This window comes from Phragmites australis, chromosome 12 (genome assembly GCF_958298935.1).
Source record: "Phragmites australis chromosome 12, lpPhrAust1.1, whole genome shotgun sequence".
Classification (NCBI taxonomy): domain Eukaryota; kingdom Viridiplantae; phylum Streptophyta; class Magnoliopsida; order Poales; family Poaceae; genus Phragmites; species Phragmites australis.
Window position 1 is genome coordinate 2,744,604 of NC_084932.1, and position 26,049 is coordinate 2,770,652.

At 42.1% G+C, this 26,049-nt stretch overlaps 2 protein-coding genes across 4 annotated transcripts; one reads left to right on the top strand and one right to left on the bottom strand.

The window, feature by feature from the left end:
* Window positions 1-871: 871 nt before the first annotated feature.
* LOC133886232 (transcription factor LHW-like) lies at window positions 872-7,288 on the top strand. The gene is made up of 10 exons (XM_062325968.1): window positions 872-1,586; window positions 2,046-2,213; window positions 2,378-2,459; window positions 2,862-2,903; window positions 2,987-3,046; window positions 4,117-5,850; window positions 5,976-6,077; window positions 6,222-6,362; window positions 6,460-6,585; window positions 6,763-7,288. Exons 1-10 carry the CDS (start codon window positions 1,495-1,497, stop codon window positions 6,922-6,924), a joined length of 2,709 nt encoding a protein of 902 aa, XP_062181952.1. The 5' UTR covers window positions 872-1,494; the 3' UTR covers window positions 6,925-7,288.
* Window positions 7,289-7,783: 495 nt separating this feature from the next.
* On the bottom strand, window positions 7,784-15,337 carry LOC133886233 (BEL1-like homeodomain protein 1). Of its 3 annotated transcripts, none has more exons than XM_062325970.1 (5): window positions 15,208-15,337; window positions 13,722-14,536; window positions 12,051-12,439; window positions 9,024-9,084; window positions 7,784-8,896 (listed from the first exon to the last, which is right to left on the bottom strand). In XM_062325970.1, the coding sequence occupies exons 2-5, from the start codon at window positions 14,424-14,426 to the stop codon at window positions 8,075-8,077; spliced, it is 1,977 nt and encodes a 658-aa protein (XP_062181954.1). In that variant the 5' UTR covers window positions 14,427-14,536; window positions 15,208-15,337; the 3' UTR covers window positions 7,784-8,074. The 3 variants fall into 3 exon arrangements, with proteins under 3 accessions (XP_062181954.1, XP_062181953.1, XP_062181955.1); XM_062325969.1 differs by having other exon boundaries at window positions 14,988-15,323; XM_062325971.1 differs by lacking the exon at window positions 15,208-15,337 and adding an exon at window positions 14,620-14,950.
* Window positions 15,338-26,049: the final 10,712 nt, after the last annotated feature.

The following is a 26,049-nucleotide window of genomic DNA, read 5'->3' on the forward strand; positions in this document are numbered from 1 at the left end:
GATTAACGTACATGAACATGAATTAAACAAGGAAATTGCATCGGTAGATATTCTTATCTAATGGAGGATAAGAGCAACTAGCGTGATGCAGATGACTTGGGTTAATGTAAGATTTTAGTCACAAAGGTTATCCAGGCTAGAATTTTTTTTCTTATGTTTTGAATGCTGGAATTCTCTATTCTCCTACCAAAACTAAACTAGTTAGAATTCCTTGGAACCTTGGTAAAATTGTTACTCCCTTTGTTTTTCATTTAATGTCCTAGATTTTGTGCCACGAAGCTTTACAAAATACGCTTTAAACTATCAATATTGGATATATAGAAGTTATGTGACTGAACTTGTCTTTAAAACTACTTTCATAAAAATGTAGTTTTAAAAATATACTCACTCTTATTGCAAATGTAGATCATTTTAGCCTCTCAACTATTCTCTAAATATAAGTTGTTCTTTATATATTTTTTTTCTTTTATTCCCGTCTTACTCTTATTTAATAAATATATCACTCTCACAAATAAATGAGTTATCTTTTTCAATGCATTATAAATGAAAGGCAACAAAGTCATTTGATCTACTTTCTTAATCCTTATGCACAAGTCTAAAACGATCTATATTTATAATCGGAAGGAGTAAGTTACAAAACTATAAGGTAGTGGCCAAAATCTTATCCTGGCGGCCGAAAAATGCCAATAAAAAAGAACGGAGGAAATATATTAGAGGAAACGTGAATACATATAGGCCTCAATAAAAATAGAGGGACTTATTAAAGTTGAGCCCAACAGAAAAGATTTCGTCACAGAGAGTTTTGATTAGTGAGAAATCTGACAAAAGGAGTTCGGCAATCAGAACACGGATATACTATTAAATAGAGTAAACAAAAGGCAGCTATAGCAATTCCCGACTTTGCCCTTTATGGAGGGAATGATGGCTGTCTCGGGAGCTGCGAAGGCAGAAAAAAAAACAGGAAAGAAAGACAAGTAAACAAAGCAACAAGGAGGAAGAAAGCGAGCGACACACACCAGTGTGACACCACCACCAGCGAGAAGCCAGACCAGAGAGAGTGGAGAGCAGCAAGGCTGAGCCGCCGTCTGCTGAGCTAGAGCACCAGCAGCTGGCGACAAGGCTGAATCCGAGAAGACAGGTCCCAAGACTCACGCCGCAACCGTGGCTGCCATCGCCGCCGCCCGCCGGCTGTGAGAGGCGCTCGTCTTGTGTTTACGAGGAGGGCGGCCCCCGCGCGCTGAAGAGTCTGACAGCCGGTCCCGCCCTGTGATGGCTGCCCGCACGCCGGCGGCGAGGGGAGGCGTAGGTGCTCCGGCGGCGGCGGTGAGGAGGGGCGGCGGTCTCCGCGCGAAGCAGGCCGGGCGCGCCAGCTGCCGCGGCGCCTAGAGCGGGCGGCGGGCGGCGATCTCTCTCTCTCTCGGAGTCGGAGCTAGGGTTTTGGCGGGGAGTGTGCCGAGGTTCTAGCGGAGCGGCGGGAGGGGAGGGTTAAGGGAGATGGCGGTCGGGGAGGCGCTGCGGCGGCTGTGCGAGGAGATCGGGTGGTCCTACGCCGTCTTCTGGAAGGCCATCGGCGCCGCCGATCCAGTGTAAGCCGCTGCCTCCTCAGTTCCTCTGTTCGTTTCCTTTCGGGCGATTCTTCTTGGAATCTTGGTGCTTAATTAAGCTCCTCCTGCTTCTCTTAAAAATCCAAGCTTTTTTGGGGGGGTTTGTTTATTTTTCACCGAAATGTTCGATTTTTGGCGCTGTTTCTTTTGTTTGATTTGAAAGTGTGTCCATTTTTCGTTGCTACTCTGTTTTGTAAGTTGTAAGTTTGTAACATGGGGAGTTATTTTGAGATCAAAATCGGCGAATTAAGAGTCTTTTGCGCGAACTTTTCTTACAGATTTAGGATTCCTAAAGTTGAGCGCTTGGGGAGTGAATTTATTCGTTTAATAATCTTTGATGTCTATGTTCTGAACTTGGCTTCTTGTACTTATTGTTTCATGAATTTTCTTTCTTTTGTTAGTGTGTTTCTTCTCTCATTTTTCCCCTTGGAAATGTTCAAGGCATTTGGTGTGGGAGGACGGATACTGCGGCCACACGTCATGCCCTGCCGGATCTGAGCCTTCTGAAGTTGTGCCCACCGAGGTCGGGTGCTCTGTTGCTGCTGCTGACACCATTTGCTCGCTCGTCAAGAAAGTTATGGCTTCGCAGGTTCATGTCGTCGGAGAAGGGTAAGCAACCTTACCTTCTTTCTTTCTTTTCTCTTTTCCATTTGGTCACATGCAAATTGCAATCTTCATCTTCTTGGTTACTCACATCATTTCTCTGTTAGAATGCAATGTTCTTGGTTGCTCCTTTCCTTGGATTCATGGCGGCTGCGCTTGTGTTTTTTCAGGACCGTAGGCCGTGCTGCTTTCACTGGCAATCATCAATGGATCGTTCATGGTACTGCCAATGGTCACGGGCTTTCATCAGAGGTACGAGCAGTACTGGAGTGCTTCCTTCTGAATTCTGGAGTGATATAAATGCGAGCCCAGTTTCAGTTTTGTCTGGTTCCATTTTGCTGGCACAACATTTAAGGACTTGTGGGGGAGCCTCCTTCTTGAACTTTTGTCACTTAGTGAGCTGCTTTGATTTTGGCCTGCTCATTCTGCAAAATAAGTGGTCACTAAGATATGCTAGTTGTAAACGAACACACATGGACCTTTTGTAATACAGCAAAATAGAAAGAGAGTGTAGAGGAATATTCGATATGGTTTGTCTTTGAGTAGATAATTATGCCACTTGTTTGAAATCTTATAAGTATGTTCATTGAAATTAAGTTTTGAGTTTTTATTACATAGTTTTGGAGATCTTATATTATGGTTTCACATTCATAGGTTGCTGCTGAGATGAATAATCAGTTCAAAGCTGGCATTCAGGTGAGTACAACTGGGTATTGTGAATAGTGAATTATTTGGTCGCCATGTGCTTCTGGAACTCACTTAAATGTCCTTTTGTGTAGACTATTGCGATTATTCCTGTGCTACCACGGGGTGTGCTACAGTTGGGCTCTACTGGTCTGGTAAGGCGTCAATGCTCTAAATACATGCTCGAAAAGTAGAGAAATCTTTGAAGTTCCATGCCTTAAAGTTTGGTATCTTTTGTTATTTAGTAGTCGTGAGGCACCACTAGTCTGTGGAAGTTGTTGATTGTGGTCCAGTATTTTGTATCGAGATCCCTGTACAAAGAACATAACTATCACACTAGGCTCCAGAAAAATGATGCTCCAGCTGTGGATGGTAGTGGAAAGTGGGGTGAACAATAGTACATTGACTATTAAGTTCATGCCATTTGAGAACAAAATTTCAAATATGGAAAGTGCAAAATATGGTATTTGGACTGCACCACTGCAACTATGAAAACCTAAATTTCTTCTAGTGCTTCTGCAAATTCATAGTGCCCTTTGCAAATCAATGGATACATTTCATCTATGGGCTATGGCTCCAGAGAATGACATAAACATATTACATATATCTCCGGTGTCATATTTTGTGATAGGATGTCTAGAAATATCATTGTGTAAAAATTTTCCCAGCATATACTATACATCCTTTGCTGTGTTCACTGTGTAAACTTTTTTCCCAGAATATACTATACATTCTTTATAGATCCCTGTATAAAGAATATAGCTATCAGACTAGGCTCCAGAAAAATAATGGTTCAGCTGTGGATGGTAGTGAAAAGTGGAAAAGAACATTACTGCATTGCCAAACGAGTAGACACCATTCAAACTTTTGGATATGCAAACTGCAAAACATGGTATCTGGACCACGCCACTACATATCTGAAAACCTATTTTTAATGCTACTGCAAATTCAGAATGCCCATTGCAAATTCATGGCATCATTTCATCTATGCCTCTAGAGGATGGCATACACATTCATCTGATGTCCTGTTTTGTGATGGAATATCTAGAAAACTTGGCATGTAAAATTTTCGCAGAATATGCTATATACTTTGTTGTGTTCAGTGTTAGGGATTATTGTGAAAATATGTCGAAAGGCATCATTTGCTTTAATATGATGGTTTCAGTGGGCTTTTGTTTGCTCTCTAAATATTTGAAAGTTGAAAAGATCGGCTAATTCTTGGCAGGTTATGGAAAACACAAATTTTGTGATGTATGCAAAGAAGTTGTGTTCTCAGCTAAACAATCGTTCAAGCATGGCTGTATCTGCTTCAGTTAAAAATGCTTCAAGTCAGCATGGTCAGTCACGTTCTTTACATGGTGCCTTTCATGTCCACTCTGATGACAGTATCTCAAAAATCTGCAGTCAATTCCCCATGACTCCTGAACAACACAGCTGTCCTGATACTGCAACTGTGTCAACTAGCACACCACCAAATGCATTGCTGAATGCATCTTTGCTTAAGGTTGCGCAACAGAATGGTCAGCCTGTTAGAGAGCACATTGTCTGTGCCAAGCCTGATGTTAGGTTCATACAACAAGCACCCTATTGTGAGAGCCGGCTTGGAAATAATCCACAGAGTATTGCTATGAGCTCAGGTTTGATCTCCCCAAGCTTGACATCAGGGACAAAGCAATCACTGTTGATGAACAGCATTGGGCAGTTAGAATTCAGTAATAATGCAGATTCATCAGCAGATTTGGCAAGAAATGTCATTTTAAAATCCCTTGTGCGCCGGGACCCTTCTGTCTGCGAAAATACAAACATTAATATACATCATGGAAGATATGTGGTATCCAATGATATAAATGGACCTGGTAATTTTGATTTTCTCCCTGTAGGTGCCAGAGTAAGCATGGCTAACTTATGTACCAGTGTATCGAGTCAAGTATTGGACCAAAGATGCCATCCCACTTCAGGAACATTGCTGCAGATGCAGCCTCTAGTTCCATCCAAGGTTCCCCAATCTTCTGAATTCTCTACGAAAATGGACAATCCCAAAAGAGGGTCATATCAAGGTCCTTCAGTTCCAGCTTCTCAATCTGATGACCAGGTTTCTAACAGCTTGAACACAGGCCAAGTGAATCAATTGAGCAGATCAAACCATATCCATCAAGGCCAAAAGATTAACAGAGTTAGCGATTCAAGTACTAATGTCAGAACACAAAGAATGAAGAATGGGGATGGATGCGAACACCCAGGAATGCCCAGTGAGAGAGCTTCCTCGTTGCTTGTGGAGCCTACTTCAGATAATGACTTGTTTGATATGCTTGGTGCTGAATTTCATCAGTCCTCCCACAGTATGGGTGCTGGTTTGGTCTCCTGGAGTGGTGCAGAGTTGCATAATCCAGATAGAGATGTGCCTGAATCATCGATATGTCTTGATAGCTCTCCCCTCTTCAGTTCACTAGACAACGAGCTTCACTATTCTGGGATCTTCTCACTAACTGATACTGATCAACTATTGGATGCTGTTATCTCAAACGTCAATCCAGGCGGCAAGCAGTGTCCTGATGATAGTGCTTCCTGTAAGACTTCATTGACGGACATTCCTAGCACATCTCAGTTTGGTCCGAAAGACTTGAAGCGATGTGAGTCCTCTGGTGTTCCTTCAGCGCTAATCAAGCATGAGTCGGCACAGTTTGTTAAACAGCCATGTTTCATTGACAAGTCTGGTGACGGTTGCCTTTCCCAAAATAATGCAATGCACAAATCTCAGATACGTCTTTGGATTGAGAGTGGTCAGAACATGAAATGTGAAAGTGCGTCAGCTTCTAACAGCAAGGGTCTTGATGCGCCAAGCAAGGCAAACCGAAAGAGATCTCGACCAGGGGAGAGTCCCAAGCCACGACCAAAGGACCGGCAGCTGATACAGGACCGTCTAAAGGAGCTCCGTGAGCTTGTACCGAATAGTGCAAAGGTATCCTCTTGCAGACTTGCAAATTTTAAGTTCTATGATGATATTTGAGCATTTGAATTGCATTTCTGAATATCAGAGTATCTGCAATACTGTGGTAACAATTGTCACCGCATTTGTATCAACAGTGTAGCATTGATGCTTTGTTGGAGAAGACAGTTAAGCACATGCTTTTCTTACAAAGCGTGACACAGAATGCAGACAAGCTCAAGGATTCTAAAGAATCTAAGGTATGCACATTCTTATCAGTCTTACCCTTGGGTTATGACGAAGAAAGTGATGTTATGGCTTACTTGATGAGGTGGATCTGCAAACTTTACTTAATTCTCCTTAGTTAAAAAATGTCCTTAATATGAAGAGTCTTCTTCAAGCAGATACTTGCTGGTGAGAATGGCCCCCTTCGGAAAGATTACTTTGAAGGTGGGGCAACCTGGGCTTTTGATGTTGGCTCTCAGTCTATGACATGCCCAATCATTGTTGAGGATCTTGACCGACCTCGTCAGATGCTCGTGGAGGTAATGACTATTCTAGTTCTTATTCTTTATATTATGATGTTTCAGCAGGAACGCATGTAACTGTGATACAAATGTGATGACATGGGTGCCTCTCCAGATGCTTTGCGAGGATAGAGGAATCTTCTTGGAAATAGCTGACTTCATCAAGGGACTTGGATTGACTATCTTGAGGGGTGTAATGGAAATGCGTAAAAGTAAAATCTGGGCACGATTTACTGTTGAGGTAATATAGCTAAACATATTAATTAGGCATTCTTTCAGTTGAAAATCCGAAGTAACATAGAAAAAGGTTATTCCATCACTAGAGCTATGAAATACTGCTGACTAATACTACTTTCTGTGTTTACTTCTCTGCTGATTTATCAACTTCCTGGTTGACACTGATTGAGTGTTCATGCAGGCAAACCGGGACATAACCAGAATGGAGATCTTTCTATCACTTGTGCGCTTATTGGAACCAAATTGTGATGGCAGTGGAGCAGCAGAGAATGCTAACAAGGTGAACATGCCTCTTGGTTTGGTGCACCAACCTGTTATCCCAGCAACAGGTCTCATCCAGTGAGAAGTATAGCAAAACCCTCAAGCATCTTTCAAGTGCTAAGAGCAGGAGTTCCGCTCGCTTCTGCCATGACTAGCATTGCCAAACGTGCCAGTGCACTGCCTGCTTTCCTGTGACATCTTGATCTGGGCAAATGTGCATCCTTAGCGCCTGAACGCAGCAAGTTTCGACATGAGATGAGTTGAAGACGACAACACAAATGATCATTAGGCAGTGTTTTGTTTGTATAATCTTTAGTTAGTTTGTTAGCGTTGTTTTGTCGTATATTAGTGGATTTTTGCACTGTTATTCAGAATGGAAATTCTTGGGTTGATTTGTTTCACATAACAAAAAAAAATGGAAAACCCCCTTTATAATTCTCTACCCACATCTGAACCAGAAGTCTTAGCATGCGATCCGGTGATGGAGTACCATAAGTCCATAACTAGTGAAAAGATACATGTTAGTGATGTTACTGTGCAAACAGATTCTGAGTCATTACCCTTATCAGGCTGCTGTGTGTTGCTCATTGTCGCCTACCAGCATTCAGAGGTTGATCTGCTGCCCTGAATTATCCCCTGATATCTTTACTGACTACTGAGGCTGCAGAACTGAAATAATTGGCCCCTACGTTTCCTTCTGCACTACTTGAACCTTGTTGCATCAGACACTTCTCTTTTTTTCCCTTTTTACAGCAGCATAGACAGATCAGTTTTACAAGGAAATGTTTAGCTTGGCATGCTTGCTTGTAATCATACACAGATCAATGAATGGTATGACATGGTACTACAATTGTGCCGCAATGTGCTAGTGTTACATTGCATTACAGAGACCAAAACCAATACTGAATTACTGAATAAACTATTTAACCAACTACCACATACAAAGATACAATTCTATATTTCAATCCATATACCCTTTCACATATTGTATACCCCTCATACCTATGGTCTACATATAAAATCTTGTACAATGCCTAGTTATAACTAGTCAATTATCCTATACCTGTATACATTGCACAATGATATCATTACATTCCCAAAACCTATGGGCCAAGCTTAACTGCTTCTTATATATGTATAAGCATGTCTAGGCTTGAACCTTTATTTCTATACAAGCCCTAAATTGATTGATGGATTGATTAATTGCATGGACTGCTATGCCAGCTACTCTACTAAGCCACGAAGTCCCTCATGAGTTGAGCCGCGAAGGACTTGGTGCTCTGCATGTTCATGTCGTAGCCACCGGCGGCGCCGTGGCTGCCGCTGTCGCTGGTGGTGCTGCTGCCCATGAGGAACGACGCCGTCTGCTCAGCGCCAGCGCCGGGGCCGTGCGGGAGGCCGAGCGTGAGCGACACCCCGCCGTTCCCAGCGAACGCAAACGGCTCCGAGGTGAACTGTCCGTACGGCCCCGGCGCGAACAGGGAGTACGCGCCGTCCTGGTGGTGGTCCCTGGCGCCTGCGCCGCCGCCGCCGCTCTCCATGAACTTCATGAGCAGCTCCCGGTGGCTCACCTCCTCGTGCCGTTGCCTCGCAGCCGCCGCGGCCTGCGCGTGCAGCGCGGCCATGTCGTGCATGTGGTGATGGAACGTTGCCGCCATGGCCGCCGCCGGCTCGTCGCCCCTCGCCTTCTTGAGCCTACGCTGCATCGCGGGGGCAGCACTGCCGTCATCCTCCTCCTCCTCATCGTCATCATAGAACCCAGCATGCGCCGTCTGCTGGTTCCCAACGAGCTCGAGCAGGGAAGGGCCATGGGCACTGCCGACGCCCTTGGTGGACGCGCTCTCCGCCGCCGCCTTCGACATGGCGCCGCCGCCATCCTCCCTCGGGGTCGCGTCGATGCCGCCATTGCTTGTATCGCCACTCTTTCTTCCACCGCCGGACTTCCCCTCGTCGTTGCCGCCACCGCCGTCCTGGTCCTTGGTCTCCTCCAGGTACATCTGCTCCACCATCGGCTTCCACAGCCGCACCCTCGCGTTGATGAACCAGTTCGACACCTAAACCAAAGAAAAACCCAAATTTTTTCACAGTTTTACACTGCCACAGTAACAATGAAACCAAGAAGAACACGCAGATATATCAATCCAGTTACGCGCGGTAATAAGCAAGCGATCGGTTTTTCACCTGGCTCCTGGTGAGGCCGGTTTGCTTGGCGAGCATGATCTTGTCCGAATCCTTGGGGTATCTGCGTGACAACACGGGGATCCATGCGGACCAATCAGATGCCGACACGAGGGCGCCAGTATGCACCAGTTTTGGCGCGCACATACAAAAGGTGGTCGCTGGCGTTTGTGCATAGATGCATGCAACAACTAATGCAGCATGCATATGCATGGAATTTTTTTGAAATAACATTATTTTTATTAGAAAATTATAAATTAATAGTTAAATTTATAAAATTGTAAAAATAGGTGTCTGACTGCATATGCAGTGCCGACTAGGGACTTATCAGCACTCTACATACCGAAACCTACTAGCAGTGGGTCCGGGGGTGGTTGGCAATCCACATGTTGCTGGCAATCAACATGCCAACAGGTCCTATGTCTCGTAGATAAATTTAATAAAATTCATAACTATTTAATATAATCTTGTATGAAAATGATCCTTATATGAAAATTGTGTCTCTTGACGAAATATACAGTTTTTAGTTGAACACTTTTCCATTTAAATCCATTTAGATGACTAAAAGTGGTTATAAATTTATCTAAAAAACTAGATTCGGAGCTCCTAACTACTTTTAGACATCTAAACAGATTCAAATAGAAAAGATTCAACTATAAATTTATAGATCTCGTTGATAGGTATAACTTTCATAATAAATATTATCTCCATCCAAAATTATATAAAAAAAGTTATGATTTTTTTAATATTATCTGTAAGACACAAACTTGTCAGCACGTGGAGTGCCGACATACCCCTAATCTCATTGCCACGTAGGATGTTGACACATGAGTAACAATAGGCTTCTAGTCGGCACTCTGCGTACCAACATATATCTATTTTTGTAATTTTATGAGTTTAACTTATTTATAAATTTTTAATAAAATTATTTAAAAAAAATATCCATATGCATGCATGCTCCGATCCGATCATGATGCATGGAGCACGAAAGTAACAACCGAAGAGCAATGGCCGGAGTAGCTAGAAGGGCCTACGTGTCTCTCTCGTACGACCGGAGTAGCCCAAAATCTAAAATTAGATAACATATATAATTATATTAGTTGAAATAGACAATATATTATCGTATTTATAATTTTAGATCCATATTTGGCACTTATTTACTGAAACTGACTTTCAGTACACCGTATCCAAAAAACGCAGGCCCGATCATATTCGATACACGATGTGCCAAATATGACGCTGTAGCATATATTCAGCACCTCTTATGCCAAAAATCAAGTGTATTCGACACATGAGGTACCGAATATGGCGAGACCGGCTGCAGGCACTTTGATGCTGTCATTTTATGCCGGAAAGGGTTTCGTCACGTACGTAAACTAATTCAATAATCTAGTTACACTGATTAAACTAATTCAATAATATAATTACACAGACTAATTAAATTCATATAATCAAACTATTCAAATAATCTAAATATTCTAATTTATCAACTTAATATAATTTAACAAATGTAATTTAACATATAAAACAATCTACTTACTCTAATTACTATTACTTAATGTAAGTATTAATTACATAAATAATCTAAGTACTCTAATTTATCAACTTAATATAATTTATCAAATCTAATTGAACAACTTAAACAATCTACTTACTCTAATTATTATTACTAATCTATATTAATTACCTACATAATCTAATTACTACTTACTATAACTGATCTCTATCTACTGCTCCTCCTCTTTCCTTGCGATGCTGCTCCTCGCATCGCGCTATGCTGCTATTCCTCACCTCATGCTCCGCTGCTCGTCTCTGCTGCTCCTACTCACTCCTCATTTTGTAGCGGGCTACAGGGGACACACCGAAAGCACCGACAGCAATAAAACGACACACCGACACACAAAAGAAAGCAACATGCATGCATATCGACCATTCGCAAAGAAAGCAAAAGCACCGAAGCGACGAAGACATGACAAAAGTAGGATGTGACCGCACGACATACGGTACATGCCATATTAGGCACACGAGGTGCTGAATACGGCACTATAGCCCATATTCGGCACCTCATGTGCTGAATACACCTGATCTTTTAGCATATGAGGTGCTGAATATGAGCTACAGTGCCATATTTAGCACCTCGTCGGGCCCGCATTTTTTCATGGTACGGTGTATAAAAATCAATTTTTGATAAATAAGATACCTAATATATATGTTAAAATTGTAAATATAACGATATATTATCTATTTCAATAAATACAGTCATATATATTATCTAATTTTAAATTATTATCTAATTTTGAATTTCTACCCACAAGAGTATACCAAGATCGAGCTCATCATCAATCAGCTACTGCGAATGCATCATGATTCGTATTGACATGCAAACATCGCATGTTAGGTTTAGGAGTGTTTGATTGGTTGAACTAATTTTAATGAGATGGGATGTTTTGGATGGGATAGGATTGGACGGGATAGTCTAAATGATATGGTACAAATAGTTGTTTCCGCAGATGAGTTCTCTTGGACGGAACGTCTTCGGCCGATTTGGACGATCCAGCTTGTTCAGGATCTCAGAAGAATATACATGGAATCTGTATCGATCGCCGATCGGTTTCGTTCGTTCAACCATCCAAATACGGGATAAGCTCGTATTCAAGACGGGATGGTACAGGTACAGATTCGTTCAACATCCAAACACTGCCTTAGGCTCTTACGAGTGCATGCAGGAAATTTTTGCCGTACAAATTTAAATTATATGACTTGATCGTGTGCCACATGCATAGACAAAGTTATATATGTTGAAAATTAAATAGTGCTCGAGCCCCTGTACTTGCTGGAATGGCATTGAAAGAAGGAGTGAAGAAGGAGGAGAGGAAGGAGGAGAAAAAAAGAAGACGGATAGGAGGTAAAGGAGATGAGGAAGAAGAAGAGGAGAACCCCTCTATACTTCACCATTGTTCTCGCCACTACACGTATGCATGCATGAATCGAAGTGCAGGAGTATATAGCAAGTAGTAGGAAGGAGCTTACGGGTGCAGGAAGTGCTCGAAGAGCCAGGCGCGGAGGACGGAGACGGACCGCTCGGGGAGGCCGCGCTGGGGCCGCCACGCGCCGCCCTGCATCATGCCGAGCTGCTGCAGCGCGCGTTGCTGCCGGAGCTGGTGGTCGATGTACCGCAGCCGCGACCCCACCGTGTGGCGCCCGCCGCCGGCCGCGGCGTCGGCGTCGTCCTCGCCGAGCGCCCGGCTCGCCGCGCGCACCCGCGCCGCGATCGCGTCCCGCAGGCACCGGAACTGCCGCGAGATGGTGCGCAGCGCCAGCGCCGTGTACGTCCGCGCCGACCCGGGCCCCGCCGCCGCCTCGAACGACGACGAAACGGCCTGCATCTGCCCGTGGTACTGCCGGTAACGCTGCTCCACCTGCCATGGATCCATGACATCAGCTAATCATTGCCCACCACTTGATTAATCAATTGATCAACAAATCAGGGGTGCTATAGCTACTGCTATCTGATTTAATTAGTTGATTAGTGATGATCCAACAAACAGTTCGTTAACAAGCTCTATCAATCGGTGCAATCATAACCGCAACCACTTCTATTTTTTTTTAAGAACTACCTGTTTTTCACAGGTAATAACTAGACATGGGCGGTAACTTTATCGATCTTAAGTTTCATATTTTCAGTTTTAGAAAGTATTATGTGAATACATAAAGTTATATTGATGTTTTAAAAAGAGTAAAGTGTATCCACTCATTAAGCTAGCTATTTCAGACAAAAAGAGAGACGCATTTGATCCGGCAACGAATTGAAGCCTGTTTGTACATGGCGTCGACAAAGGACAACCAAAAGAATGGCACTAATTTATTAATTTGTACATGCATCCGCTGATCCTATCTGAAACATAACAAAAACGTCCACTTGTTATATTTCACTAAATGAAATAAAAGAGGATATGGTTTCCAATATTGCCACTTGTTAGCTAGGTTCATATATTCTTATAACTTATCTACCTTGCGCACTTTATTCGACATATTTCATTTTATTATTAAAACTGATTTGGTCTTTAACCCCTGCTTCCCACCCTTTGTACAAAACAGAAAATAAAAGGAAAGAAAAGGAAAAAAATAATAAAAGTTGTGATGAAGTGTTTAGGAATCTAACCATAAGAACAGGGAAATCACATCATAATTATTTCTAAACAGGGGGCAATAATTGGTGCTACACTAGCTAGGTGATAAAACTTTTTGATTAAAACTTGTTTGATTAAGAGAATGATTTAGAGTGGGAGAAAAGTTTGGAATATCCAGCAAATTAAAGTTGTACACTTCACTCATCTTTTAGAAAAAGAAACAGCAAACCAAAGATAACCGAAAAGCAAATGGCTCGTAGCCTTTTAATAACACTAGTGTCTAAAACTGTAGAGGCAAGCAAACAGCGAAAACATCAACAAATATCTCTCTGTACCAAATTGAGAGGCAAGGTTAAATTCTCAAAGCCAAAACAAAAACTTTCTTGATAATTAAGAACCCTCAAGGTCAAAACATAAAACTTTTCATGAAAATTCGAAAACAGTTTTTTCTTCTGGATTTTTTTTCTAAAACAAGAAAGAAAATATCTCGAAGATAAAAAATAAAAATTCAATGGTAAATTAATTAATCTTGGTATAAAGCAATACTACTATACTGAATTATATTACTGACCTCATCAAGCATGTTGATAAGCTTGATCTTCTTCATCTGCAGCTCCTGCCGCTCCGCCGTCGACATCTCCGCCGCGCTGCCGCTCTTCGCCACGCCACCGTCTTCGGTGCCGCCACCGGACACGCCTTCCGAGTCCTCCTTCTTCTTCACTGCCGCCGCGCTCTTTGCCGCGGCCGCCTTGGCGTCCTCCACGCCCTTGCTGACGCTCACCACCTCGTCGAGCAGCTCCTGCGCCGCCTTGAGGTACTTGGAGCTCATCACCATCTGCCCCTGCGACGTCGCCGACGCCCCCAGGTACTTCCCCTCGTCGCCGGCCACCGAGGCCACCGTGACCGGCGGCGCCTCGCGGGACGACAGGCTAAGGACAGAGCTGACCCCCGTCGTGCAGGGAGTCTGCTGCGGCCGCGACATGTCAGCGGCACAGGTCGTAGCCGGGGTCCACAGGTTGTAGCCCGACGGCGGCGCCTGGAGAGGGATGCCGACGAAGTGCTGTCCCGCCGACGGCGACTGCTGGTGGCCGAAGGACGCCGGGGTCATGGTGCTCATCGCCGAGTTGAGGAGCATCATGTTGGCCCCGGCCGTCGTCGTGGGCGCGCTGGCATCGGCGTAGCCGGCGTAGCTCGGGTTCATGAGGTACAGTGTCTGCAGGCCGTCGGTGCTGGCCTGGATGTCCGTGCCGGCGCTGCTGTGGTAGTATGCAGCCATCGCGATCGCCGACACCTATAGATCGACGGCGAAACCTTGGCTATGTACTTTTGTGCACCAAAATTCTCCTCAATTTCCTTCACTACAAGATCACAAGCTTGTGGCTTTGCCTGTCAAGATGAGGAACCAAGAGACCGTTAACGACACACCAGAACAAGGGAACCACAAGTTACAAAAAAAATAAAAGAAATACCAGAGCAATGATTCGAAGATGATGAGAATTGAGAGGTAAAACTGGATCCATGAAAGAGAGAAGGGAGGGAGAGAGAGGAAGAGAGATGTAGCTAGGGTGCATGTATATATGCATGGAAGAAGAAGAACACTGATGCAAGGGTACAAGGTATATCTAGCTAAGCTCTAGAAGAAGAAGATGAGAGAGATGTGGAATAGGCATCAGCATCAGAAAAAAAATATATAAGTAAGAAAAAGGTAGGCATCCATCTTGATCTAGTGATTTAACAAAGAAACGGTGCATGTACATACGTCAACACAAAAACACACATACACACATCACTGAGTTTGCTCACCATCTCTTTCGCTCTATCTATTTCTCTATGTTACCTCAAGAATTGATGCAGCTCATGAGCTCCTGCACTTGTTGTCCCTTGCAAATAAGAAATATGGCTGCGTCTCTCTCTCTCTCTCTCTCTCTCTCTCTCTCTCTCTCTCTCTCTAGCTAGAAAGAGGCAAGAGGAGGGGAGGAAAGAGGAGCAAGAAGAAGAGTGATGTAAGAGTACCAAGGTATCAAGATCATGAGATCACTCATGTCAGTGTTGAGTACCTGCTGCAAGTTCCTTTCTCTTTTTCTCTCTACAGAAGACACCGGCCTATATATCTTTCCTTCCTCTCTGGGATCTCCTCCAGCTGAAAGGGAAAAGAAGGGAGAGAGAGAGAGACCAGGCCAATTAGAAGTCTTTAAGAGAGAGAAAGAGAGGGATGAAAAGGGCAGTGGAGAAGAGATACCCACCTCCCACTTCCATTATCCTCACAACCCCCACTTCCTATTTTATTTTCTCTCTAGATTTCTAGCTACCTAGAAGATTTTTTCCTCCCTTTCTCTCTCATCAAGCATGCATTTTAGGTGTGCAACCCCATTTGTACAGTTTTGGCCTTGGGTGACTAGTTTGAGCAAACAAGACAAAATCGCACAAGACTGGTGTGTACAAGTAGGAGTAATTGTGTCCTCAAATACTAACAACTATATGGACTTTTATGCACTGTTACACACTTGACACCAACACTCAATTGCAAATAGATCCACTTTCATTGGAAAAATAAAATAAAATCTTTTCGACAAACACGGTAATTTTGCTTAATAAAAGAACATAACCTAATCGAGATGGTTTTCGTTGTTAATTGCACAAATCGAAAATGTTTTCCCTTGGAAAGGTACCACAATACTACAGTAATGTTTTAACTTTGAAAGTTCATATGATTTGACATATTATTTTTTTTGGGAACTAGATTTGGCATACTTTTTTGTCCTCATCATTAGTTGTACAGAACCGCCATAGTACTAGTCGATCGAGAGTGAGAGAGAGAGAGAGGGGCTGGATATGTGTCTGGTGTAGATGTGGTGAGAGATGGCTGATAGCTAGCCGGCCGGCCAATGTGTTTGTGTGTGTGTCAGAAGAACTAGGAAATGTCCACGTCTAGGTCTTGCAATCTCACTTCCTAGCTTTTTCCTTCTTCTTTTCCCTTTGGAAGCTGTCTAGGTCAGGATTTTAATACAGTAGTTGTACTACTATACTTGTATACATGTGTGTGAGATTTGCTTCTGTTCCTTTTCCTTTGCCCTTTTCCCCTCTCACTCTCAAGGCCCAATCTTCTGGGGGACGACTGCCCTTGATGTGTCCTTTTGTTTTGTTGGGGTATTTGTTTATGCATTTGTCTACTTCACAATCCTAATAATCTTCCTGCTAAATGAGGCTAGCTAGCACGCATGACAGTCTTCACTCTTTTGTTTTTGGGTCAGATGATGGATGGCTTATTCGGAGGTAAAGCGATTGAAAGCTCAGGAATCCAAACCAGTTGCCTGCATCTAGGAATTGGTTGCTATTCCAAGAAGCTGGTATATATGCATTTTCAGTCAGCACATCAACAAATTTTGCAATGCCATTTTTGACCTTATTTCTCAGCTGTTTACTTTATTCCAACCGGTAATTATAAATATGTGTTTATTGAGTGATCCCGGGAAAGATATTTTGACAAACACTTATATAACAAACTAGCAAATGAAACACCACATTAGTGATAACTGTTTAACACGCGTCACTAATGTCCTATTAGTAACAGGTCCAATAAGGATACCGTCACTAATGTCCCTTCTGATCGGGAGTAGATAGAGACCCGTCGCTAATGAGTGGTCATTAGTGATGGGTCGTAAGATGATCCTTCACTGATGATAATAGTGATGGATCAAGTTGTGACCCTTCACTAATGATTAGGTCATCAGTGACGGATCGTTCTAGACCAGTCATTAGTGATGTGTTAAGTTGTGATCTGTCACTAATAGTAAGGTCATTAGTGATGGTTTAATTTGTAATCCATCACTAATGACCGACTCCAGTCACTAATGACAGTATTCACAAATATTTTTATTTTTCTCTTATTTTTTCTCACCTCAGCAGCACTAGAATAGGAATTATTGTATATTTTTGCTCAAGTTTGATGTAAGGTGTGGCGGCTATGGATACAAACACGCGTTCTGAAAACGGTGCAGAAACTTTCGGGGGCGAGAACTCAATCTTCCAAACCGTTTTTGGCCTCGAAAATTTCTTTGAACCCGACAAAGTCGAGGAGAAACAGATGTAACTTTTTTTGATGTCCGTAGAGTAAAGAAAACGTCAAAATCGGAGTCTGTATACGAAAGTTATGCCTGTTTTACTGAATGCACTCCGAGTCACCTATCAAATTATAACTCTCGATAAAATTTGGCAATATTAGTCATTAGTGACGAGTTATGGTTATGATGCGTCACTAATGACCTTAGGTAAAGAATGTTAAAAGAATAAAATATCCAGTTTCTATCACAACTACGTGATAACTAAGGTGGTAACGTGGCTACACGAGTGAGGAGAAGGTCATGAGTTTGATTCCCATGAAACGTAAACTTGAAAATAATATGAAAAAACAACATGACTTATGAGGCATATGTGATGGGCTTGCGTTGGAATGGCTCGAGCGATTTTTTTTTTGACTTCTTTGTGTAAAAAATATGAAAAATATTCATCGGTCATTAGTGACAGGTCAATATTACAATCCGTCACTAATAACTAAACATATGACCCGTCACTAATGATCTCATTAGTGACGGATCATCACCCGTCACTAATAACCTATCATTAGTGACACGATAAGAGTAACGGGTACGAGACCCGTCACTAATACTGGTTATCACCTGTTACTAATGATTTTTTTCACGTAGTGAAATAATCTAAGAATATGTATTGCTCTTTATGCAACTAGCTAGCTAGTTCTAGTGCATGGGTGATAATTTATTGTTTTGCATGCATGTCTTGTGGGTCTATTATGAGCCAATATGTTCCATGGTCATACATGATAAGATAAGAAACAATTAAAGCTTAAAAAAGCCCGTAATTATCAGAAAAGGAAGTTGTAGTCTAGAAACAATCATTTCCAGACACACTCACAAAAAGAGAATGCTGTTAATGTCGTTGTTGAAAATCATCCTCCTCTTACGCATGACATTGCCTACAGAGTTTGTCTTAATCTGTCATTTTGACCCATTGACAAATACATGCATGGTCTGCACATGTGTATATATAATTGAACGTTGATGGCACAACACATGCATCCACATCCATATAGGTACATTCAGGAACATTCTTGCAACATATTCTTCAATTTAAATGGGCTTATTGGAGTAGATAGATGTTGAAATTTCCTCAAAAGGAGAAAAGGTTGCAAAAGCAATGGAAGTGAAAAGGAGTGCATGACCATGCATGAAAATGGTGTAAGTGGATTTTGACATCTTGTATTGTATTGTATTTGTGAAAATGGATGCACGAACACGAATATGTTAATCTTGTGAATAAGAAATAAATGTCTCATAAATGCACATACAAAATGTTTGTTTAAGAAATAAGCCTTACATATTTTGATTAATGATGCCTCAAAATTTCTAAAATATTATCTCTATATCAACATATAAATATTACCTCAAAATCTACTCTGAGTATCGATATATACCTCCGAGATCTCTCTGTTCACTGCTGCCATGTTAGATATAGTTTAACTATTGCTCCATTTGATACACATAATCAGTGACGGGCCTAAAATTTTTAACTTGGGTGTACATACCTGTCACGCTTATGCCCGTAGCCATACGCGCCCCACCTTGCTCATGCCTGTGCCATCACCCGTGCCCCTCCTAGCTCGAGCCCACGCTGCCGCTGCCCTCCAGGCTTCTGTATAACTCAAAACAAATTTTAGTCTTATGATTCAGAGAGACATGTCTATCTTAAATAAAACTAGGGCTAAAGGGTTGGAGCAAGTGTTGTAGCATAAGGCAATAGGGCAATAGTCATTATTGTAAGAACTATTATTAGCAATAAAATTTGTTCTTTACGACTAACGATTGCATCAATTAGGCAATTACCAAAAAAAGTAATATGTTATAATCATATAAAATGTGAACCATGCTAATTCTACAGTACTTTCAAATTGTGCACCATGCATTAATTTGCGCACTATGTGATCGAGCTCTAATTTTAGAACCCGTAAGGTGAAATCAGGGCAACGCTAACCTATTGCAGTTAGAAGCATCGAATCTATCTCCGGCGACACATTGCTCTTTCCACCGCAATGGAACCTCACTATCTCGCTGGTGCCGTCGTCTCTAAAATTGGCCGACTCCAGCCATATCCCTGCATAGTGCAAATAATGAAACAAAGAACTCCTTAATCTTCCCATTGCAATGTCAGTTCCAATCATAAATTTCTATTAGAATCTATATACTACAATATATATAGATAATTTTTTGAGTAAATTGTACAGAACTACAAGTTTTGTACCATTTGTAACATAAAACTACAAGTATTATGTCTAGTAATAAAAAATTACAAGTATTGTGCGCTAATTTCACACAAAATCCGATTTTTATTAGATTAACCTAAAAATAATCTTATGTTTCTTCAAAAATCATAGAATTTTTTGTACATGTTTCATAATCCATATTCAACCCATTTTAATTAGATTCAACCAAAAATCTTGTGTATAATTTAAACTAAAATTCTCTAAAAATGCTAATTTTATAACTCCTAACAATTATTAGGAACCCAAACAAAATCCCAAAAATAGAGAAAATTTCACTAATATTTTTTTATATGATGGACTAATTTCTAAAATTATTTTTAGCACTAGGTTATACAGTGAAAAAGTGAGTTTATTGCTTATAGCCATGCTTTACCATTGGATGCTATCGAGGCTTCAAGCTATAACATGTCAAGAATGGAGGGAATCAAAATGGGGGCCCTCTACATGATAGCATGAGGAATTTAGGTGCGGCATCATCGCTTTGCTTGGTGTATATTCTTTTCGAAAACCCTCTCTTATACACGCAATCCACATGCCTACTTTTCGTTGATATTTATTTGTCTTGAGTTTCAGCCACATAATCCTGATCCCTTTTTTTTTCCACTCCCAACATAGTGAAGCCTCCCGCAATACAGTCATTTTTCCACCTTTCCATGCATATTTTTTATCGCCTTGTTATCTTGCTACTAGTTTGTATTCTCTATTGACTTATGAACGTCTTTGTCAATTTGTTGGTATGGTTGCTGCGATATAGTAATACTAAATCAATATCTCTGTCGACTTTCTTACTAACATAAATGCTGTAGTTGTACAACAATAGTTCTGCTTCAATAAATCTCCCAAGAGAAGACTTTTCTTCAAGAGAATCACACATATAACAATCTAGCATGTGTCTTGTGGGCACCAAACTACTCGTAACAACTGTGATGACATTTAACTTGAAAAATATATCTAAACTACTTAGCTAACTTCGTTGTATAATGCAGCAACAATATAATAATGAATCAAGATGTGTGCACTCCAAAGTCTAAGGGTTGAGATTTTTTTTCATTATTAGAAAAACTTTGTTGCGGCAAAATGCGAACTCTAGCCTCAAAATTAAGGTGAGTTTTTTTCACCCATCGATGGTGCAAATTGCCAATACCCTCCATATCAACAGTACTCCTATCTAAGTACTGCCGTACCAATTAAGACTTAAGAGACATGCCAAAAAAATGCAATTAAACGTGAATGCGCAAAAAATCTTCCGTCCCCAGCCGCATGGGGTCGTAACGCTGACACGTCGCTGCTAACCCCTCCGCACCTGCCCTTGACCGCTGGGCCTCACTGACAAGCGGTCCCGCGGGCTCGAAGGCCCCACAGGTCATAGCAGCCGGCGCCATCCCGGTCGCTTTTGGTGGTGGGCTTCCCCAACGTGCCAACCACCCCGACGGGGCCGCGCACCCGAGCCTGGCCCACCGGGTGGGCCCCCGCAAATTTACGCCGTTCACACGGACACGTGTCGATCCCGCGGCGCCCCCGTGCGCGTTGCTCGGCGCCGGCGCACGGGATCCCGCGGATTCGGCGGGGAGCCGCGGGTGGGCCCGGGCCGACGGGGAGATGGTCAAGGGCGCGGCCAACCGGTGCCCGGCAGCTCGGCGCCACGTCGCTGTCGGGGAGTGGGGCCCGGCGGCCGCTTCCCCCGCTGGCGCCTCCGCAGCCTGGCCCACATGTCAGGAATAATATGCGGGCCCCGCGGGGGAACTGGCCGCGTGGAGCTGCGCGGATTTCGTGTGGCGGCTCCGGCGTGGTGCACGGGCGGGCGGGGTGTGGCCGCGCGTGCGCGGTGGCGTGTCGGCGGGTGACGGAGGCGCAGGCGTGGGCGTGGGCCGCCATGGTCGGAGGCCGCGTGCTTTGCACAGCTCGTCGCTGGTTCGTACCGTTTGAGGGTTGGCATTAAAAGCAGCGGTTTTGTGAGAGAAATTTATATTTTTCGTAGTAATAGTTGAGTCGGTGTGTTGACACATGTGGCCTCATCTATCGCACGTAGAAGATATGGTGGATGGGACCCGTATCCTAGCTTTTTTTGCAGAAAAGTCAAAGTCAAACAGTAAACTAATTCTGTGCTATAGTCTTCTTTGTCGTTTTTACTGTAGAAGGTATTTTCCATAAAATTACTGTAGCTAGATATTGATCATTGAATACCTATAGCACATATAGCAGAAGATCTGAAGCGTCGGTTCTCGATTCAATGGCTGCTAAAGGGGCAAAGTTAGAGGCACAGCCTTTTCTGCCGAAAGGCAGCGGATATGGATCCTGACACTAGTATTCTTGGGAATGATATTCATAGGAAATTAACTTCTATCGAGATCAGTGACTACAAGTTTAGTAAAGCATCCAAAGCCTTGCTTAAACTTTCTAAAACCAACCGAAAGGAAAGGAAAGATCAGTGACGTTGAGAAAAGATCTACAGTATCGAAACTGCACTGTTTAGCGAAATCACTTTAACTAAGACAGGTGATGATGCAACAACACCACTGACAGATACGCACAAACACCACTAGCTAACACATGAACAGTACTATTGCCTCACACAGGGCCAATGATTTCATCAGCCTTTTAAAAATAAAGAAGAAGGCAATCATGCTTCCTGATCTTTTGTACCTTTACTTCGATCTCTTTCTTGCATGTCGCGCTCCGTATCTTTTCGATCAGTTAGCCTGCACCGAAGGAGAAAGCCGGCATGGCTTTATCTGAACTTTCTAGTCATTTTTTTACTGGCGAGCTTCCCGTTTCAGAAGCTGCTGCCATCGCGATCAAGTCATCCGCTGCTTCCATATTTTGCTCAAAACGATCCTGACTTACTATACATCATAGTGGACCAGTAGTTTTCGCAAAAACAGTCAGCTGATTTGCTACATAGTGACGGAGCTTGCCAACAATTGAAGATGGGGCTAGCTATGGAGATGAAATATCGCTTTGAGAAACAAAGCTTTGAGCCTACAGAATCATGGATTTCAGAGACCAAGATTACTGGTTTTTTAGCCTTGAATTCAAGCTATTAGCTTCTGAGTTATAGATATAGACATGCAAAAAGAAAGGAGGGCCACGACCCAGAGGTTAATCTGCATGAAGCCCCGTCCCTGTTGCTACATCACAGTGATCAAGTCCGCTGCCATCTTGAAGATTCATATGTTCCGATCGACCTCGTTTTCTCCGGCCGGCTGAGATGGTGGCAACTAATTAAGAGCGGCAAATTAAGCTCATGTACTAAGAGGATGATGTAATATCGATCCTCTACATAGACAGGGATATGATATTACTCTGCACGTTTAAGAAAATATTATTCTCAACTTAGTTCCAGGGATCAATAATTTGGTCTAAAGTTAGTAGGCAGGTGTGGCGAAAAGGCAATTTTCAAGATGGTTTTATAGTGATTTAATTTGCTAGCTAGCTAGCTACAAATTCTGTTTGATATGAAAGAGATACTTTATTTTTCTCTAGCATCCTAAAAAATTGATCCAAAATTCATTAAAATTTTCAATGCATGAGATTTTGGTGGGTGGCGGCAATGACTCATGACATGATCGATCTCTCCTAGCTACCTACACGACCCCACTGCTACACCTGTTGATGATGCACTGACTTGACAAAAAAAGAGCCTTGTGTAATTGAGATGATCGACGATGGAGTCCAATCAGTTGATCTCCCTGTTTGCTTAGTCGTTCTTGCCAGGTGAAATCTGGATCGATGAGACAAGAGATTTTCTACCTGCTGCACTCGTGCGCCTTGTAAAGCTCTGCTGGTGGTAGCAAGATGTCAGAGATAAGTTTATGCAGGTCTTTCATGTCCCCAACGACTGATATTCCCCACCTTTTAGTTGTCGATCTTTGCACAAGCTTAACTATAAATGAATTGTAACAGCAATTCATGCACTTCAGATAACTGCCACGGTCAATTTTACTATTTAGACTTTGGATAACAGAAATTTTGATTTATTTACTTAACTAACATGAAAAACAATTTTGTTGGATTTTCCACATATAAGTCCAAGTAATTATATATATGTATGTATGTATAATACACACAGGAGGCCGCCAGCCTAGCCCGCCCACACGCAACTAGCTCGCATCACATGGCGCGTCGGCCACGTCAGCCTGCTCGCGCACGCCCCCGCACCAATCAACCTGTGCGCGCCACATAGCGTGCCAGCCACATCCCGCCCGTGTGTGACCCCGTGCCAGCTAGCTACGTGGCTTATGCCAGCGCAACTACTAACTACTAGGGGCATGAAAACTAACTGAGAACTGCTGAAATAATTAAAAAAAAATTACTAACACTACTGAATAAATTACTAACAATTACTAACACTATTGGCACAAACTATTGAACAAAAACTACTAACACTACTCAACAAACTACTGATACTACTAACAACTACTGACATAAACTACCGAACAATTATGACTTGAAGCTGCTGAATATTAAACTACCGACGACTACTAACAATTTAATAATTACTGAAACATCCAAATCATAGTAAATTTTTACTACTGAGCACTACTTGACTACTAAACAAAAACTAACGAACACTACTAGACTATTAAAGTATTGAACACTATTGAGCACTACTAGACTACTAAGACTATGTTTGTTTTCTGCTTCTGCTGCTGCCAGAAGCCAGAAGCTAAAAGTCAGAATAAATGGAGTTCTAAAGAATTCTGAGAAAAAATAAATTAAAGCTGAGAAGCTCGCTGAGAGACATTTTTCTGAGAAGCTATGTGCTGAGAAGTCAAAAATTTGTTGTAAAAGCTAACAACCTATTTTCAAAAATAACTTTCCAGACAAACCAAAAGCACAGCTTTTCAAAATAGCTCAAAAACAGAAGCTCAAACAAACAGACCCTAAAGTACTGAACACTACTGAGTATTACTAGACTACTAAAATATTAAACACTATTGAGTAACTTCAGAGCTCCTATTGAACTACTAGACTACTAAATAAATGGACGCGTGGCGCGTGAGCACAAGAGCGGACGGGCATGCAGGGCACACGTGGCACGTGCAAGGAGAGCGACGTGGCTATGGGGACACGTGGCACGGGGCATAAGCGTGTGGGTTGGGCGTGCAAGGCACATGGCTTGGTAATTGCGCCGGCTAGATTGAGTCTAAATGTAGAATAATATTCTATATTTTAGATGTAGTGTATATATATATAGTCGAAGAGTTTGTACAGCAAAGTTAAAAAACAGCAATGATCTGAAAAGTTTGAACAGCAAAGTTAAAAAACAGCAATGATCTGAAAGCTGAGTTAAAAGTAATTACCCAAACGTACATATGAATAGTGATTTGCACGACAAGAACTCAACGAGAAAAGCGCGCACAAATCGAATTAAACTCTTGTGGTTATCAGGAAGTACAACTACTACTACTACATTGACTGCATAATTTTGTCGGTTGATGTTGTCCTCCAGTTGAGACTTCGGAGGACACCCTGACATGCATGCATGTGTTTCGATTGGGGCCCGGGCACTGCCCAATTGCCCATAGATCGATATCTGCATTTGTAAATCATGCTCGAGTTAACTGATCGTAAGTCCATGCATGTCCAAATGGAAATAGGACAGAGACCTCTAGCTCCAGGTATAATTAAGGTTATCTGATTGGGAAGGACCGATAGATAGATCAAGACTGGAGAGAGACGTCCCAAACTGGTCTTGATCATGTGCCCGCAGCCCGCTTCTGTGACATTATATTGTAGGACATGCATGCATGTACAGATGTACTTATACAAAGGGCCCTACACAAGACTGTGCATTACTCCCTCCATTTCACATTTCAAAATGTACGGGGCGGTTTGACTCGGTGCAATTTTCAAGAATGCACTGTTCGTTAATTTTGCTTATATTACATTATCCATGATAATAAAATCATTATCATAGAAAAAGTACTTTCAAACACAAACACACATATATATAATGATACTTAATTTTGTATCATAAAATCTGTAAATTGATAAACTGATTGTTGCTCAAACATCGTCAATTTTAATCTTGTAAGGCGTGTGTCCTCTATTAAAAAAATAGCTAAGTACATGTATGTTACAACAAAAACACAAATATTAGACACGGTAACATCAAGTACAAATTCAAGGTATGGAGATATAGATGCGCTATGGAAGTATCACCGAACGAATTCGTCAGTAACAATACCGTAATTTGATTTCAGACAGGATCTGAAAAAAAGAGATTATCCGTTAATTTCCCTCTTAATTTCTTTATTTTTATTAGTAAAATGTGTTCCATATCCGTAGCTAGTAATAAGGTGGAGAGGCTGCAAGATGAGGATGGATGACACAAGTGAACAAATTATTTAAATTTTAGGGGATTTTATTAGATAGAAGAAGAGTAGGGAAAGAGGTGACGGAAGAACCAACTTATACTTTATATAGTAGAGATTGAGGGAGTAGCTATCTTTTGCATGGAGCCCTTGACATCTTTTTTTTTCTCATCCACTTGCAATTTGGTAAAAATGTGTATACATATCCCATTAATTAGTATCGAAAAAAACCCCTCAGTGTTCTTTTT

Coding starts and splice junctions, on each gene's coding strand:
- LOC133886233 (XM_062325970.1), bottom strand. CDS start 14,426: ATGGCTGCATACTACCACAGCAGCGCCGGCACGGACATCCAGGCCAGC. Junction 12,440..13,721: donor TTATCAACATGCTTGATGAG/GTCAGTAATATA, acceptor GATCCATGGCAG/GTGGAGCAGCGTTACCGGCA. Junction 8,897..9,023: donor CCGGCCTCACCAGGAGCCAG/GTGAAAAACCGA, acceptor TCTTTGGTTTAG/GTGTCGAACTGGTTCATCAA.
- LOC133886232 (XM_062325968.1), top strand. CDS start 1,495: ATGGCGGTCGGGGAGGCGCTGCGGCGGCTGTGCGAGGAGATCGGGTGG. Junction 2,214..2,377: donor GTTCATGTCGTCGGAGAAGG/GTAAGCAACCTT, acceptor GTGTTTTTTCAG/GACCGTAGGCCGTGCTGCTT. Junction 6,363..6,459: donor CTCGTCAGATGCTCGTGGAG/GTAATGACTATT, acceptor GTGCCTCTCCAG/ATGCTTTGCGAGGATAGAGG.